At 37.9% G+C, this 16775-nt stretch overlaps 1 protein-coding gene across 2 annotated transcripts in view; it reads left to right on the top strand.

The window, feature by feature from the left end:
- RALGAPA1 (Ral GTPase activating protein catalytic subunit alpha 1) overlaps positions 1–15000 on the top strand; it is a 273811-nt gene extending 258811 nt beyond the window's left edge. For both annotated transcript variants that reach the window (XM_054716552.1, XM_054716551.1), the window contains exon 40: positions 13668–15000. In XM_054716552.1, coding sequence (XP_054572527.1) covers positions 13668–13816 — 149 coding nt within the window. In that variant the 3' untranslated portion in view covers positions 13817–15000. The remainder of the gene's footprint in view (positions 1–13667) is intronic.
- The last annotated feature ends 1775 nt before the right edge of the window (positions 15001–16775 follow it).

The following is a 16775-nucleotide window of genomic DNA, read 5'->3' as shown; positions in this document are numbered from 1 at the left end:
ATGTTCTAGTTGTTTACCAACTGGAGTCCTTCACATTCCTCTTCTTCATATTCCTTTCTATTTTGCCTATTCTGCATATTTCGCCGGATACACACACACACACACACACATACACACACACACACACACACACACACACACACACACACAGGCAGTCCTCGGGTTATGTCGGAGATCCGTTCCTACAGTGCAACGTAACACGATTTTCGCCGTAAGTCGGAACCCACGTAATGAAGTGAAACAGTAAAAAAAAAAATTAAAAGAAAGGAAAAATTCCTGACCTTTACTTGTGGTAAATAAATAATAAAAAACATAAAGCACATATGTACATACGTCAAAATGACGGAACTTTTTTTATATATAAATAAATGGGAGATTGCGACGTAACCACGAAACGTATGTTGAGTCCGACGTAACCCAAGGACTGCCTATATTTATATATATATATAATAGGGGAAGTAAATAGTATTCTCACTTTCTGAGGCATTAAGTAAAGAATGATACAGTAACCAAGTCAAGGCTCTTTTGGCTTCATTTTTTAATATATTCCAGTATTTTATTTACAACTTGTTTAACATAAAACTGACAGTTATCTAAATAGTAATGCAGATGTGAATTTTAACATAAACCTAATGCCATGCTAAAAATTCTTTCAGTTAAATATTTTTTGGGGGTGCAGTGAAGAAGAAAACTTTATTTAGTGCAAAACAGCTCAATTGTGATACAGCATGCTGTAGAACATTCAATTAATTTTTTTTAATTGTCTTTACCTTTAGGAACCATTAGAAACAAACTCTAAGAGGTTGTTTTTGCTGTAAATAACTTGGTCCAGTATTACCAAATACCTTTTTATATGTTTTTTGCAGACTGTGTAGTTATTAAAGATAGAAATTTTTAGCAGAGTGGTTCTCGGTTCAACACAATATAAAAATGAAATATTTACTTCTGCAGTAACAAAAGCATTCTGTTCCTGATAAATGATTGTTTTATTGTTTTCCAGTCACCTCAGATTTTTCTGTCCTAAACCACCCCATACATATAGAACTCTCTTTAAAAGTGTAAGTGAAAGTGGGGGAGAGAACACATGAAATAAACCACATAATAGCAGTAGGGAAGTTTTTTGGTTCACTTTTACTTTTTAACAGATGATAAAATTTGCCACACTGAGGAAATGCATTCATAATTGCAAGTGAAAATTAACTTTAAATATTCTATGCATACTTCATGTATATAAAATAATACTGATCAATACTAATGCAATAATTTGAAATTAAGTTTAAAGTAATGCCAACATGATAGTCATATAAAAAATACCATCTTTCTAACCAATCCTATAACATAATTTTATTTGACGGAATAATGTGAAAAATACTATTTTTAAGTTGACAACTTGATTTAAGATAACTAAAACCTACTTTCTATTTAACAGTAATGTACCAACTGTGATAACATTAAAATACAAAAAAAGATTTAAAAAATAATTTTTAGTGTTATTTAAATAGATATGAGAAGCATTTTTGGTGTATCATAGTTGCTCCATAAATTTCATAACTGTATTTTCTCAAAATGGACTCTGGCATTAGACTGATACTTACGGGAAATTATTTTTATCCCTAAGGTCATTGAGGGGGAGATATGGGAGATCAACAAAGTGTGACATCATGATAACTACATTAAAACATTATTAGATTGTTCTTGTCCCTTATTTTTAAAAAAATTACAGGAAAAATCCCGTTATCTTTGTCAGGCATGTGTGTGGAAAATATCAAAAGTTTTACAGTGACCTTCTTTTTTAACTTTTTTAATATTCATGAACACCTCTCCTCTGACTCTGCAATTAAATTACTCCTCTTCTTTACCAAATTACATTGGTAGTTCAAAATCTAGATATTTTTCCCTAATAGCACATTGTCTTTGCAAATCAAGCCTTATTTTAATAAAAGAAATTATGGAATGCCAACAAGAAACGGGATTTTTTTGCTGGAAAAGCACAATAAACATTGTCTTTCTCAATTTCAACATTAAAAATAGCACTCATTTTTTCCAGTGTTGTCTTTTTAATATCACCAGCCATAAATATGTTTAATGTTTATTGTGTAGTATTGAGCTAGTATATAACTCCACTTGGAATTATTGTTTTTCTGCAAATTAAGTGTAGAAATTTTAGTACTTTAAAAATTAAAGGATTGATTGGTGTTTGACTCTATATATGCACATTTACACATATTCATATACACACATAAATATACATACCTATACCTACATATAACTATAATTACCTTTAGAAAATTTATAGGCTGCTATTTTTTAATATGTTTTTATTGATTTCAGAGAAGAAGGGAGAGGGAGAAAGAGATAGAGACATCAGTGATGAGAGAGAATTATTGATCGGCTGCCTCCTGCCTCCTGCATGCCCCACACTGGGGATTGAGCCTACAACGCGGGCATGTGCCCTGACTGGGAATCGAACTAAGTTAGGCTGCTATTTAAATAAATATTATAAAAATTAGTAATAAGATTCAAATATTTCTATGTATGCCATCAGAATAAGAGTTAATCTAGATAAGAGTGATTATGAAAACCTAGGGTAGTGTCAAATCATCCTTCATTCTAATCTATTTTACTGTTATTTCATAAAATCTGTATTGCCACATATAGATGGGATAGTGTTATGATGATCAGATCCATCTCTTAAACCTTTGGATAGAACAAATCATCAAAATTTAGCCATTGCTTTAGGTAACCATTTAAGCTCAGTGTTCTTCTTTAAAAGTCATTTTGCACTTTACTTTCTGAAGTAACCTGAAAGAATATATTTTAGGAACTCAGAAGATGTTATATATATATACTAGAGGCCTGGTGTATGAAATTCGTGCACGGGGGAGGGGAGGAGGGCTGTGTGTCCCTCAACCCAGCCTGCACCCTCTCCAATCTGGGACCCCTCGAGGGATGTCCGACTGCCCGTTTCGGCCCGATCCGGGTGGGATCGGGCCAAAACGGGCAGTCGGACATCCCTCTCACAATTCAAGACTGTTGACTCCCAACCGCTTGCCTGCCTGCCTGCCTGATTGCCCCTAACCACTTCTGCCTACCAGCCTGATCGCCCCCTAACCACTCCCCTGCCAGCCTGATCAACGCCTAACTGCTCCCCTAACGGCCTGGTTGCCCTTCACTTCCCTCCCCTACTGGCCTGGTTGCCCCCAACTGCCCTCCCCTGGTGGCCCGGTCACCCCTAACTGCCTTCCCTTGCCAGCCTGGTTGCCCCTAACTTCCCTGCCCTGCAGGCCTAGTCACCCCCAACTGCCCTCCCCTGGAGGCCAGGTTGCCCCTAACTGCCCTTCCTTGCAGGGGGTTGCCCTACCAACTGCCCTCCCCTGCTGGCCTGATTGCCCACAACTGCCCTCCTCTGCTGGCCAGTCACCTCTAACTGCCCTCCCTTGCCAGCCTGGTCGCCCCTAACTGCCCTCCACTGTCGGCCATCTTGTGGTGGCCATCTTGTGTGTTGGAGTGATGATCAATTTGCATATTACCGCTTCATTAGGTAGAATATAATCTTTAAAATAATTTTTGTAAATGCCAACAGGAAAATCAGTTTCCTTCAACATATATCATCAACTATAAATTTGTTTTCTGTGTTTTTAAAAACAGATTCCTAATCATATCATTAGGTTAGCCTAAAATTATTAGCCATTAACCTTTTTTATTTATTTATTTATTTAATAAATCTTTATTGTTCAGTTTATTACAGTTGTTCCTCTTTCCCCCCCCCATAGCTCCCCTCCACCCAGTTCCCACCCCACCCCATACCCTTACCCCCTTAGCCCCCCCCCACTGTCCTCGTCCATAGGTGTAAGATTTTTGTCCAATCTCTTCTCACACCCCCAACACCCCTTTCCTCCAGAGAATTGTCAGTCCACTCCCTTTCTATGCCCCTGATTCTATTATACTCACCAGTTTATTCTGTTCATCCGATTTTTTATTTATTTGATTTTTAGGTTCACTTGTTGATAGATATGTATTTGTTGTCACTTTGTTGTTCATAGCTTTTATCTTTACCTTTTTCTTCTTCTTCCTCTTCTTAAAAAATACCCTTCAGCATTTCATATAATACTGGTTTGGTGGTGATGAACTCCTTTAGCTTTTTCTTGTCTGTGAAGCTCTTTATCTGACCTTCAATTCTAAATGATAGCTTTGCTGGGTAGAGTAATCTTGGTTGTAGGTTCTTGCTATTCATTACTTTGAATATTTCTTGCCACTCCCTTCTAACCTGCATAGTTTCTGTTGAGAAATCAGCTGACAGTTGTATCAGTACTCCCTTGTAGGTAACGAACTGTTTTTCTCTTGCTGCTTTTAATATTCTCTCTGTCTTTTGCCCTTGGCATTTTAATTATGATGTGTCTTGATGTGGTCCTCTTTGGATTCCTCTTGTTTGGGGTTCTGTGCGCTTCCTGGACTTGTAAGTCTATTTCTTTCACCAGGTGGGGGAAGTTTTCTGTCATTATTTCTTCAAATAGGTTTTCAGCGTCTTGCTCTCTTTCTTCTTCTGGCACCCCCATAATTCGGATGTTGGTACGCTTGAGGTTCTCCCAGAAGCTCCTTACACTATCTTCATATTTTTGGATTTTCTTTTTCTTTTTGCTTTTCTGATGGGGTATTTTTTTGCTTCTTTGTATTTCAAATCTTTGCCTTTATTCTTGGGATCCTCTAGTCTGCTGTTGGATCTCTGTATATTCTTTTTTTTATTTATTTAATAAATCTTTTATATATATATATATATATATATATATATATATATATATTATTGATTTTTTTACAGAGAGGAAGAAAGAGGGATAGAGAGCTAGAAATATCGATGAGAGAGAATCATCGACCAGCTGCCTCCTGCACACCCCCTACCAGGGATGTGCCCGCAGCCAATGTACATGCCCTTGACCGGAATCGAACCTGGGACCTTTCAGTCCGCAGACCGACACTCTATCCATTGAACCAAACTGGTTTTGGCTATTTAATAAATCTTTATTGTTCAGATTATTACAATTGTTTCTCCTTCCCCCCCCCCCCCAATATCTCCCCTCCACCCGGTTCCCACCCTCCCTTCTGCCCTTACCTCCCCCCCGATGTCCTTATCCATAGGTGTATGATTTTGTCCAGTCTCTTCCCGTACCCCCCACATAGACACCCCTTTCCCCCTGAGAATTATCAATCCACTCCGATTCTATGCCCCGATTCTATTATGTTCACCAGTTTATTCTGTTCCTCAGATTAATTCACTTGACTTTTAGATTCACTTGTTGATAGGTACGTATTTGTTGATCATAATTTTTATCTTTACTTTTTTCTTCTTTTTCCTCTTTTTAAATAATACCTTTCAGCATTTCATATAATACTGGTTTGGTCGTGATGAATTCCTTTAGCTTTTTCTTATCTGTGAAGCTCTTTATCTGCCCTTCAATTCTGAATGATAACTTTGCTGGGTAGAGTAGTCTTGGTTGTAGGTTCTTGCTATTCATCACTTTGAATATTTCTTGCCACTCCCATCTGGCCTGCATAGTTTCTGTTGAGAAATCAGCTGATAATCGTATGGGTGCTCCCTTGTAAGTAACTAACTGTTTTTCTCTTGCTGCTTTTAATATTCTCTCTTTGTCTTTTGCCCTTGGCATTTTAATTATGATGTGTCTTGATGTGGTCCTCTTTGGATTCCTCTTGTTTGGGGTTCTCTGTGCTTCCTGGACTTGTAAGTCTATTTCTTTCACCAGGTGGGGGAAGTTTTCTGTCATTATTTCTTCAAATAGGTTTTCAGTATCTTGCTCTCTCTCTTCTTCTGGCACCCCCATAATTCTGATGTTGGTACACTTGAAGTTGTCCCAGAGGCTTCTTTCACTATCTTCAACTTTCTGAATTCTCTTCTCTTCTTGCTTCTCTGGAGGAGTGTCCTTTGCCTCTTTGTATTCCAAATCTTTGAGTTGATTCTTGCGTTCCTCTAGTCTGCTGTTGGGTCTCTGTATAATATTTTTTTATTTCAGTCAGTGTATGTTTAATTTCTAGTTGGTCCTTTTTCATATCCTCGAGGGTCTCATTAAATTTATCGGCCTTTTCCATGAAATTCTTGAAAAACCTCATAATCGTGGTTTTGTACTCTATGTCCATTCATTTGTTCTCCTCCATTTCTTTCGTTTGGGATCTGTTTCCTTGCCTCCTCATTTTTGCTGCTTCCCTGAGTTTGTAGGGTAGCTTTGTGTCCTATTGTGTCCTATTGGTTCAACGGGTCAGCCTCCCAGTTACCTGAGGTGGACGCTCTTCGTGCACCCCTTTGTGGACTGTGTCTACAGCCTTGTTGTAGTTAAGTCTTGATTGTTGTTGGTGTCACTGGGAGGAATTGACCTCCAGGCCAATTGGCTGTGAGGACCCACTGTGTCTATAACGGAAGAATTGCTGTGCTGGAGACACGTTTATGGGGCGGGACTTGTTCCAGCAGGGCTTTGGTGCTCACTGAGTCTGCCTCTTGAATGTGTCCCTTATGAGAGTGGTTGAAATCTGGTGTCGTTTCACACCGACCACTAGATACCCTAGTTTCTGGATCTCCAATGGGGTGCAGGTCAGCTACTGTCTGAGGCCCCCCAGGAGGAGCTAAAGCAAGAACTACAGTTTTCTCCTTTTTGCTTGGGCTTTGGTGGTTTTGGAGCAGTCTGACTGGAGTTGCAGTTTATTTGGTTAAGCTTCCACAGAACAGGCCATTTATATGCAAAAGTCGCTGTGTGGAGCCTGGGTGGGTTTGTAGAATGTGCAGGGCAGGGTCTCAGGGCGGGGCAGGGTCTCAGGGCATCACTAGGCTAGGGCGTGGCAAACGGCGATGGCTGCCGTCAGCTGTCTCTGCCTTTCCATGTTTCCAAGTCCCTGCGTCCTGCACTCCAGCGCAGTAAACAATGATTGCTGGGCGCACCTCTGCAAAAAAGTCACTCTCACTTTCCAACCCAATAGCCAAGAGTCCAGCTTCTCCCCTTAGGTCCCCACGTGTCCCCAGAAACTGGATTTTAGAGTGATCGGGAGCTTATCTCCCTTCTGGTTGAAAAAAAGCCACACCCGCCACCAGCCCGATTTGCGCGCCTCCGTACCTCAGCTTTTCCGCGTTTATGCTCCTTTCTTTTTCCTTCTTAGTTGTAAATCTACCACTCAGCCAGCTTTCCCGTGGTTCTGGGTGGTAGACGTTTTGTCTTTTAGTTGTATTTTTGAAATTGTTGTGCGCGGCCGCAGTTTAGTTGTTTAACTTTGCCGCCATCTTGGTTCCTCCCCCACTTATCTGGATCTCTGTATATTCTTAATTTCAGACAGTGTATGCTTAATTTCTGATTGGTTCTTTTTCATATCCTTGAGGTTCTCACTAAATTTCTCGGAGGTTTCTAGAAGATTCTAGAGTAACCTTATAACCATGGTTTTGAACTCTATAGCCAGTAGTTTGCTTTCCTCCATTTCTGTCATTTGTGACATGTTTCTTTGTCACCACATTTTTGGCTGCTTCCCTGTGTTGATAGAGTGGCTTTGTGTGGTTGGTGTCCTATAGGGCCCAGTGGCTCAGCCTCCCCAGTCACCTGAGGTGGACACTCTTGGTGCACCCCTTTGTGGGCTGTGTGCATAGTCTTGTTGTAGTTAAGCCTTGATTGCTGTTGGTATCACTGGGAGGAATTGACCTCCAGGTCAATTGGCTGTGAGGACCAGCTGTGTCTACAATGGAAGAACTGCTGTGCAGGAGACACCATTATGGGGCAGGACTTGCTTCAGTGGAGCTTTGGTGCTGAGTCTGCCCCTTGAGTGTGTTGCTTATGGATGTGAAGGGTTGTAATCTGGTATGTTCTCACACTGACCACTGGGTACACTGGCTCTTAGATCTCCAAGGAGGTGCAAAGTCAGCCACTGCCTGATGCCACCCAGCAGGAGCTACAGAGAGATTTGCAGATTCCTCCTCTTTGGGGTTTCTAAGTGCCCAGATGAGGCCCAGCTGTGAAGCAATGCGGGCTGCCACTGCAGGGCCTTAGGCTTTCTTTTGGACGCTTTGGAGCTCTCTGACCCAGCTGCAGTTTGTTAGGTTTTAGGTTGCAAGAGGGACAGGCCATTCATATGCAAAAGCTGCTGTGCACAGCTTGGGTGGGGTTGTAAATTGGGTGGGGCGGGGTCTCAGGGAATCACCAGGGTGGAGCAAGCAGCAATGGCTGCCAGTCAGCCCTGCACCAGAGAGGTCCCCGGGTCTCTGTGTCCTGCGGCCCCATGCAGGAACAGTGATCGCTGGGAGCACCTCTGAGAGAAAGACACCCTCGCGTTCCTGCCCGATGCCAGACAGTCCAGTTTCTCCCCGTATGAGTCTAGGTCCCCAGAGTCTGGCCCAGAACTGGAGTTCAGAGCAATCGGGAGCTTGTATCTCCCTCCTGATTGAAAAAAAACAACAGCACACCCAGTTGCCAGCCCGTTTCGCGCTCCTCCGTACCTCTGCACTTTCGCACCTCCACACCTCCTCCCAGTTTCAGTGCGCCTTTTTCTTTCCTTCTAGCTGTAGAACTTCCACTCAACCAGGTTTCTCGTGGTTCCGGATGGTATTTGTTTTGTCTTTTAGTTGGAGTTTTGATGTGGTTGTAAGAGGCAGCAAGTACAGGTGTTTACCTATGCCGCCATCTTGGTTGTCTCTTAGCCATTAACCTTTTGTGACAGTAATTACTATGTTCAATTTCCACTTAGAACATTCATTCAAAGTAATGATTTTTGTAATGATAATAGTAAAATAATAATTGAGCAATTGCTGTGTTAAGTAGTATACATGCATTCTCTCATTTAATCTTTATGGCAATTCTATGAGGTTTCCTTTTTTTAATTTGCTTACAAAAAAATTTTTTTTGCTTATCCAGAATCACCTGGTACTTGTTAAAGCCAGACTCTGACTTCAGAGTCCATGATCTTAACTATTATAATTACCCATTTCATGTAAATATTTTCAACCCCTTCTTGCTGTTGAAAGAGAGAGGAAAGAGAGAAAATGCCCAATCACATGTCATATTTACAAATTAGAAATTATAAAATATTTTTGTTTTTAAGGCTCTACTTTACCACTCATTAAAAAATCTTCTTTTTTAAAAATAGTTTTAAGGTTGCCATGGAGAAGTATGGACTTTGGAATCAGACTGATCTGGGTTAAATCCTAGTTCTGCTGTTTATTATCTACATGATCTCAAATAAATTAATGTATCTTAAACCCAGTTTTCCCATTTGTAAGGAGATAAAATATGACAAGCTTAGACTAATATGTTCTAAGTTGCAATAATGGTAATTATTGAATATCTTAAAATGAAACCACTTTGCCTATATTTCTGTGCCATTTTATTTTAAATGTGTTATTTCCTTTATGACATTCAGTGGTGAATCCATGCTAATCACTTATCACCTCCTTTAACAATATTAAAGCCATAAGATTATTTAGGTAATCTGCATCCTTTAATATAAGGTTATATAGTATAGGAATGTTAGCATAAGAGTAAATAAATTATTTAATTTCCCCAAAACTAAACTTTTTGGTATGCTGTGTTCTCCACATTTCAACAATTATATTTTATAAGTGGTCATTTTCTTCAAAAATATTTCTAATTTCTATTCCTTCTTTTCTAATCCTCATCTGTTCTGATTCAAAGTCTATTAATTTTACTCTTATGTGTTTAGTAATCTTATTATAGGGCTAACACTTATTGGGTACCTGCTCTGTGCCAAGATCTTTGCATATGTCATCATTCATCCCTCATAACTTTGTAAAATAATTAGTATTGTCTCCATTTTACAAATAAGAAAACTGTCTGGTGTTTGTTTGCCCAAGATCCAAAAGCTAATAACATGACAAATTTGGCATTTAACGATACCTATCTAACCCATGCCCATGCTTTCTAACAGATAACATTGCCTCTTAGTTTAGTATTAATTGGAATTGCTTTCTAAGTTATAATATTTTTAAAGGCTATGTCTACCCTATAACTTTAGCAGTTTAAACTGGTCATGCCTATCAGCAAGCAGTACAAACAAAGCCATAATAAAGTATTCATTAAGTTCCTATATGTAATCTGTATATTATATGTAATAATAAATTATTCATTAAGTTCCTATATGTAATCTGTATATCCCACAGTCATATTCATCATGTTACATGTATTTGTAATAATAGTTTATTGTAATCTATGCACAATATGTGAGTCAATTTATTATACCTTTAAGATATAGACACAGTCTGTGTGAGTACTGTACCAGTGTTAGTAACAGATACAGTATGCATAAATATAGGAGTCCATAGATACTTTTTAAACTTTATACTTGAGGATATATTAATAATAGAAATAAACTAACATTCTTTATGACTCAGGTGATATAAATCAGTACTTAGGCAGAATAGGATGTGAAATGAAATCACTGTATTCTTTACATCTAAAATTGAGATCTAGCCCTGGCTAGGGAACTCAGTTGGTTAAAACATTGTCCCAAAATGCCAGTTGCACGTTCATTCTCTGGTTAGGGAATATACAAAATTCAACCAATGAATGCATAAGTAAGTGGAACAACAAATTGGTCTCTCTCTCTCTCTCTCTCTCTCTCTCTCTCTCTCTCTCTCTCTCGTCAATAAATAAAAATGTTTTTAATATAAATAAATAAAGTTGAGATCTGTCTACTCTAAATTATTTATAGAGTTTGGGTATGCTGAGTATATACCATAACTGTTTGCTAAAATGTGAAGAGGTACTCAGAGCTATATTCTACACACAGTAAGAAGCCTGATTTGATTTGGTTTACTGAAGGGGGGATTTCACGCTGCAGGGTGTAAGGGAGACGTGGGAATTCCTGTTTTTGAGGAAAATATTCTTTGAATTTGGCATACTCTAAAGCAGTGTTCTCCAATAAAACTTTCTATGATGATGAAAATATTCTGAATGCACTGTCCAGTATGCTTGCCACTAACCACGTGTGGCTGCTGAACACTTAACATGTGACAAGTTCACTGAGAAGCCAAATTTTTATATTTAATTTTAAATTAATTAATGTGGAAGCTATGGCTAACATGTGGGGCAGTAAGTATAGCTCTAAAGATGCTATGACTGAGTGATCAGGATAACATACCCCCAGTATAGTGAACACTTGGAAAGATAGATGTTTATAGCATCTCTCATAGATAATTCTTTTCTTTTCTTTTTTCCTATTTGAACTTGTTTTGTTAGTTGGTAAGTATAACATTTAATTTATAAAGCATTCATTGTGATACATCATCACTCTAACACATTGCATGACCAATTGTATTTCATATTAAAAACCTGGTTACTCTCTTCTCTGCTCCTTGGTTAACACCTGTAAAATTCTGCAGTGTCTCTCATGCCTGTTATCTATCTTCTCTTTTGTTTTCTCACTTCTGCTCGCTACTCCATTTCTTCATTTACAACAAAGAAAGAAATGCAGTGATAGTTCTCTTCCTCCCAAAACCTCCGCTAGAAAACATTGGCCATCTCAAGGTAAATAGCCATGGGAAAGCCTGTCATGATTGGCCGGGAGTACTATGCATTACCAGAAAAGCATGAGCCACTGCTCTTCACCTTCCTTCTGCCGTCCATCTGCAGTGCTTTCCTAAAAAGGGCCATGGGTTCATATTCTCCTTGTGGTTTTCCACGATCAATCAGTTCAGATCTTCAGGATGAGTAAAAGTGAACCGAAATATATATATTCCTTCTCCTTGTATTTTGAAGGCCAACCTCATTTCAGTTAGAAAAATAATAATATTGAAGAAGTTGCTTTGAAAAGCAGGGCAGTTGACCTGGATTATAAGTAATAATTTTTTTTTCTCTGACAATGTATGTTTGTTCATAAGTATAATGAGAACATTTGCCCTTTAAAACATTTTGAAGTGTCCTACCAAGACACATTCTTAATAAAAGGGATACATCTCAGTAGGACCAATATCCCTATTGAATGATCTTGTGTTTCCTTATAAATATTCATTATTTCAATTTAGGCACAAATGTTTTATTATATGGAAGTTCTAGTACAATTATATCCAAGCTTAAAGTGTCAGTGAGGTGCTACTTTGGCTAACAAATATGCCAAAGCTTTCCCTACAGAGTAAGGAGATGTGTAAATTTAAGCCTGCAACCTATATGGTGTGTATCTGTCCGTTTGTGACACCTATAAAGAAAATTGCCATGTACACAGAGCCCAGAAATCTGGATTAAAGTGCTTTAAAATATACAGAATTTTTTTAAATTTTGTTATTCTGTTATATTTGCTGATTTCCTTTGTTTTTTTGAAGGTTTTTTTTTATTTTTAAATATATATTTTTAATATATTTTATTGATTTTTTTACAGAGAGGAAGGGAGAGGGATAGAGAGTTAGAAACATCGATGAGAGAGAAACATTGATCAGCTGCCTCCTGCGCACACCCTACTGGGGATGTGCCCGCAGCCAAGGTACATGCCCTTGATCGGAATCGAACCTGGGACCCTTGAGTCCACAGGCCAACGCTCTATCCACTGAGCCAAACCAGTCAGGGCTAAATATATTTTTATTGATTTCAGAGAGGGAGAGAGAGACAGGAACATCAATGGTGAGAGAGAACTACTGACTGGCTGCCTCCTGCACTCCCCACACTGGGTATCGATCCTAGTTCATAGATCGACGCTCAACCACTGAGCCACACCAGCCGGGCAAGGGCTTTTATTTTTAATATAATTTATTATTTATTCAGAAAATATTTGAGAGCCTATAATGTGCAAAGTTCTGTAGAGTTGCTGTATATTAAAGAATCAGTTCATGGAAATAAAGTACAGAGGTGAAGAACTACTTTATAAATGACACAAAGAATTTTCTAATTTGAACTTAACTTTGCTTTTAAATTTTTTTTAAATTTCTTTATTGATTAAGGTATAACATATTTGTCCTCATTCCCCCATTCCCATCCCACACCCATCCCCTGCTTTTAAATTTTTATATCTTCTAATATAACTGGTTGCCTGTTTCCTAGGACTGGATAATATAATTGCAAAACTTTAAGGAAAAGAAAGTATTGCTTATCTCTTCTAAATCGAGACATTTTGAGGGGTCAGTTTGTCTTTTTAACTGACTTTCAAATGCGAATTCTTGTCCTCTTCCTCCTTCTTGAAAGCATATTTTAATACCTAGCATATATAATGGTCTCATCGTGCTGAATTCCTTTTGGAACTGATTGCTTGTTATTTTCAAGTTTAGGCAGTGAAGGCCCTTTTCTTGGTTTTATACCCTATGCCCTAGAGATAGGAATGGGTCCTTCTTACCTGCTTCCTAAGCCCGTCCTGCATGTGAATATTGCTTTGGATCCCTGTCCTTTCTGGCCCAAAGATTTTGCTTCCCATTGCTTCTTCTGGGGAGCTCTCTGCTTGATTCTGGCTCTGGAAATAAGGATTAGTGCTTTCTTGCTAAAATGATGGCATGAGCCACCAGATCATTGGGTTTTAAATAAAATATTAGTAAACTGTTATAACAAGAAAGTTTTGGGCTTGTTCTTTCCTCTCAAAAGACCTCATTAAAGGTTTGGGATCCATTGCTACAAATTAGTAGCGACAGGTTGTTTTATATGGGATAAGAGGCTGGATAACCTGACCTGTACTAAAGCTCTTGCTTTTCCCCACAGGCTCCTACTCAGAGGTTCTACCCAGTGAAACTCCCACAGCAACGCAGGTAGATGGGGCTGACCTGGCCTCTCCAATGTCTCCTCGAACTAGCAAAAGCCGTATGTCCATGAAGCTGCGTCGATCCTCTGGCTCAGCCAATAAATCCTGAGACGAGCAGCCCAGCAGAGATCAGCAGTAGCCACCTTAGCATGAACATAGTGTTAACCCTTTCGGGCTCTTATGTTTGCCATAGCATGCATGTTCCTTCCTGAACATTTATTGTAAAAAGAACACTGGATTTAAATAATTTGTAACTTAATACTTTAGATTTGAGTTGTTTATTCAGTTGTTTTTTTCCCCCTACACTCTAAACTGCCTTGGGGGAGAGGGGCATTCAATACCCCTTTACCTTTCTAGATAATTATGTCTAAGAAGTTTTACTTTTAATTTCATGATTACCTTTGAACCAAAATAGAATTGGTTCTCATTATTTTATTTATCATGCCCCATTGCAACTTTATGGGCTCAGTAAATATATAATTTTTTTACAAATGTAAATTTTTAAATTTAAGCATTTGTAAAGTTATAGCAAAAGTTGCAAATCTGTTAATATACAGATGTGTATGGATTATTTATGTTATGAAAATAAAACATTAAAATAAATGGTCTTTTAGCATCTCAAATTCTAACTGAAATAATTTTAGCATTAACTTTTTCTTCCCAAAGCAATGCCTCGTTTCTTGGCTGTGTGGTGACACCATGGCATATCTAATAACCAGAAAAATCACTGTGCTAACTTTGATTTAAGTCTAGCTTCAATATTTTTCTAATGTTTTGCTTTTGAAATAGTATCACTGTTAAATGCCCCCTCCCCTTTTTTTTTTTTGAGATTGTGGCCCTTTATTATTGGCTGGTGGATCCTGGTGTATCTATGTTCTTTCCTAAATACCATAAAGGGGGGACTTGGGAGGAAAAAAGGAAAGAAGGAAAAAACTTTTCTGATATAAATGTGTTAATTAAATTATGTGTATTTTTTTAAAAAGTAACATGACCCAGGAGTCCAAATTAAATCTAATATTGTTAATACTCAACTTGCAGGTGCAGGTTGGTATACATTCCACTCTCCAGAAGTATTTTCCTACAGTAGATAAGCTGCTCACATTTTGCTCATATTTTGTTTTAAATGGGCATCTCCTAAGGAAATGTAGCATGGCATCGGTACTAACTGCATGTGTAAATACATCATACAACAAACTATAAAATATAAATTATGTATCATCTTTCATGTAGTATCTACAAATTTGTAACAGTGAAAAAAATATATAGTATTTAGTAATATAATAAAAATATTATCACTTATGTCCATTAGTGTTTTTGTCTTTTATGTATTTTCATATTTAATAATCAGGGCTATATGATTAATGGAGAGATGTGAAGCATAAATCTAGATTATCTTAATCATGAAAAATGGGCTTGACTTTTCAGGATACACCCCTAACTTATTTCACAGGGATCCTACCACAGTCATTAAAAATGCAGGAAATTTTACTCCTTCATAAGGTCTGGCCAGAAACTTCACCCAGTGCACTTGGTTAAAGCATCAATTTATCTCAGCCTCATGTTTCTTTGATTTCTTAAATTTGTTTGGCTTATAGTATACATTCAGGAACAAAACTTTTTATAGTTTCTAAAACCTGTGCACTTAAGTATTTATTTTCTTATAAATAAAAAATTCCTATGAAACAATGTAGAAAATAAACTAAAATTCCTACGAAAGACAATTAAACAAATGTCCCTTGGAACAAGATTAAACAATACAGACAGTTTCCCACAACCTAGGTGAAGAATTACAAAGAGGAAAGTCAAAGTAACTGCTTACACGTTTCTACAGTGCTTTCAATTTTTTTTTAATGAACAGCTAATGGTTTGATGATATGTAACAGAATGGAATGAAAATACCAACTTGAAATAGCAGTTAATTAGGACAATTAACATGATTGTTTTCATTTTCAGATAACACTTCACTAGATTTCTTTAAAATTTTAAATATATTTTCTTTTGATATTTTGGGGTGGTAAAGTGTCTTTAAAGAATAGTGCATATTCTTTGCCTTTTGGAGCTCCATCTGCACAGCCGTACTTTAAAAGAAAATTTTCCATTGCATTTCCTCACCATTACATTCATTTACAAAATAGAATTTCTCCTGGCTGTAATCTAAGTGGGTCACTAAAATTATAAAGTAAGATACTGGCTTTGGGGAGATGTAGCTTTGAAAAATAGGCTGTGTTTAATGGAATTCTTAAGACAAACACAGAACACAACAAAGCACCAGCTATGTACATTTATTTGGTGGTGAGCATCTTACAAACACAGGCGGTCTGTCAAGCAGTACTCACTCAGTGTCCTAAACTCTGGCTCTTAGGACATGGGTACAGAATGTACACCAGATATGGTTTACATAAAAATTGTAAGACAGATTGCTGAAAAGAAAATACTGGATATTGAATGATTTGTCATTCAGCTCCATTGTGGATTATAGGTATTAACATCTTCCTTAAACTGAACATAGTTTAATTTATAATACACAGTGCAAGATTTACAACGGAAGCATCAAACAATTTGGGTGAAACCCTACTAAAACAGTTAAACTTCAGGAAATGAGTTCTCTATTTCCAAAAAGCTATTTTTTTTTTAAGGTTTAAAGTATCTCTTCCTGCTTACTACACACAAAATAGCTAAAGGTGAGAATCTTGGGGATATGTCAGCTGCTCCCTATAAAGTAGCTCACTCCCCACCTCCAAACACTAACTTAAAAGTGGACTAATTCTGAGGAAAGGAAAGCTTACAGGGAGATCCCCACATCCCCAAAGCACAAATATCCTCATATTTTCTATCTACAGACACAGGTCTTGAATCTCCCCCCACCCCATAAGTTTGGTACCAGTCACAACTTTTAATTCACAGAATATACAATGCAAGATATCTGACCCTATTGAAACAAACTAAATAGGTGCCTGCGATGACAACAGGGAAAACAAAAAAGGACTGTAGACATTGAGACATGCACGCATTCACTGCGACTTTCCATAGGAATTACAAGTCAGATGGGACTCATTGGACCTTCAGAG

This window comes from Eptesicus fuscus, chromosome 5 (assembly GCF_027574615.1).
Source record: "Eptesicus fuscus isolate TK198812 chromosome 5, DD_ASM_mEF_20220401, whole genome shotgun sequence".
NCBI classification, from domain to species: domain Eukaryota; kingdom Metazoa; phylum Chordata; class Mammalia; order Chiroptera; family Vespertilionidae; genus Eptesicus; species Eptesicus fuscus.
Note: the sequence above shows the minus strand (reverse complement) of the source record. Positions and strands in the feature narration are given on the sequence as shown.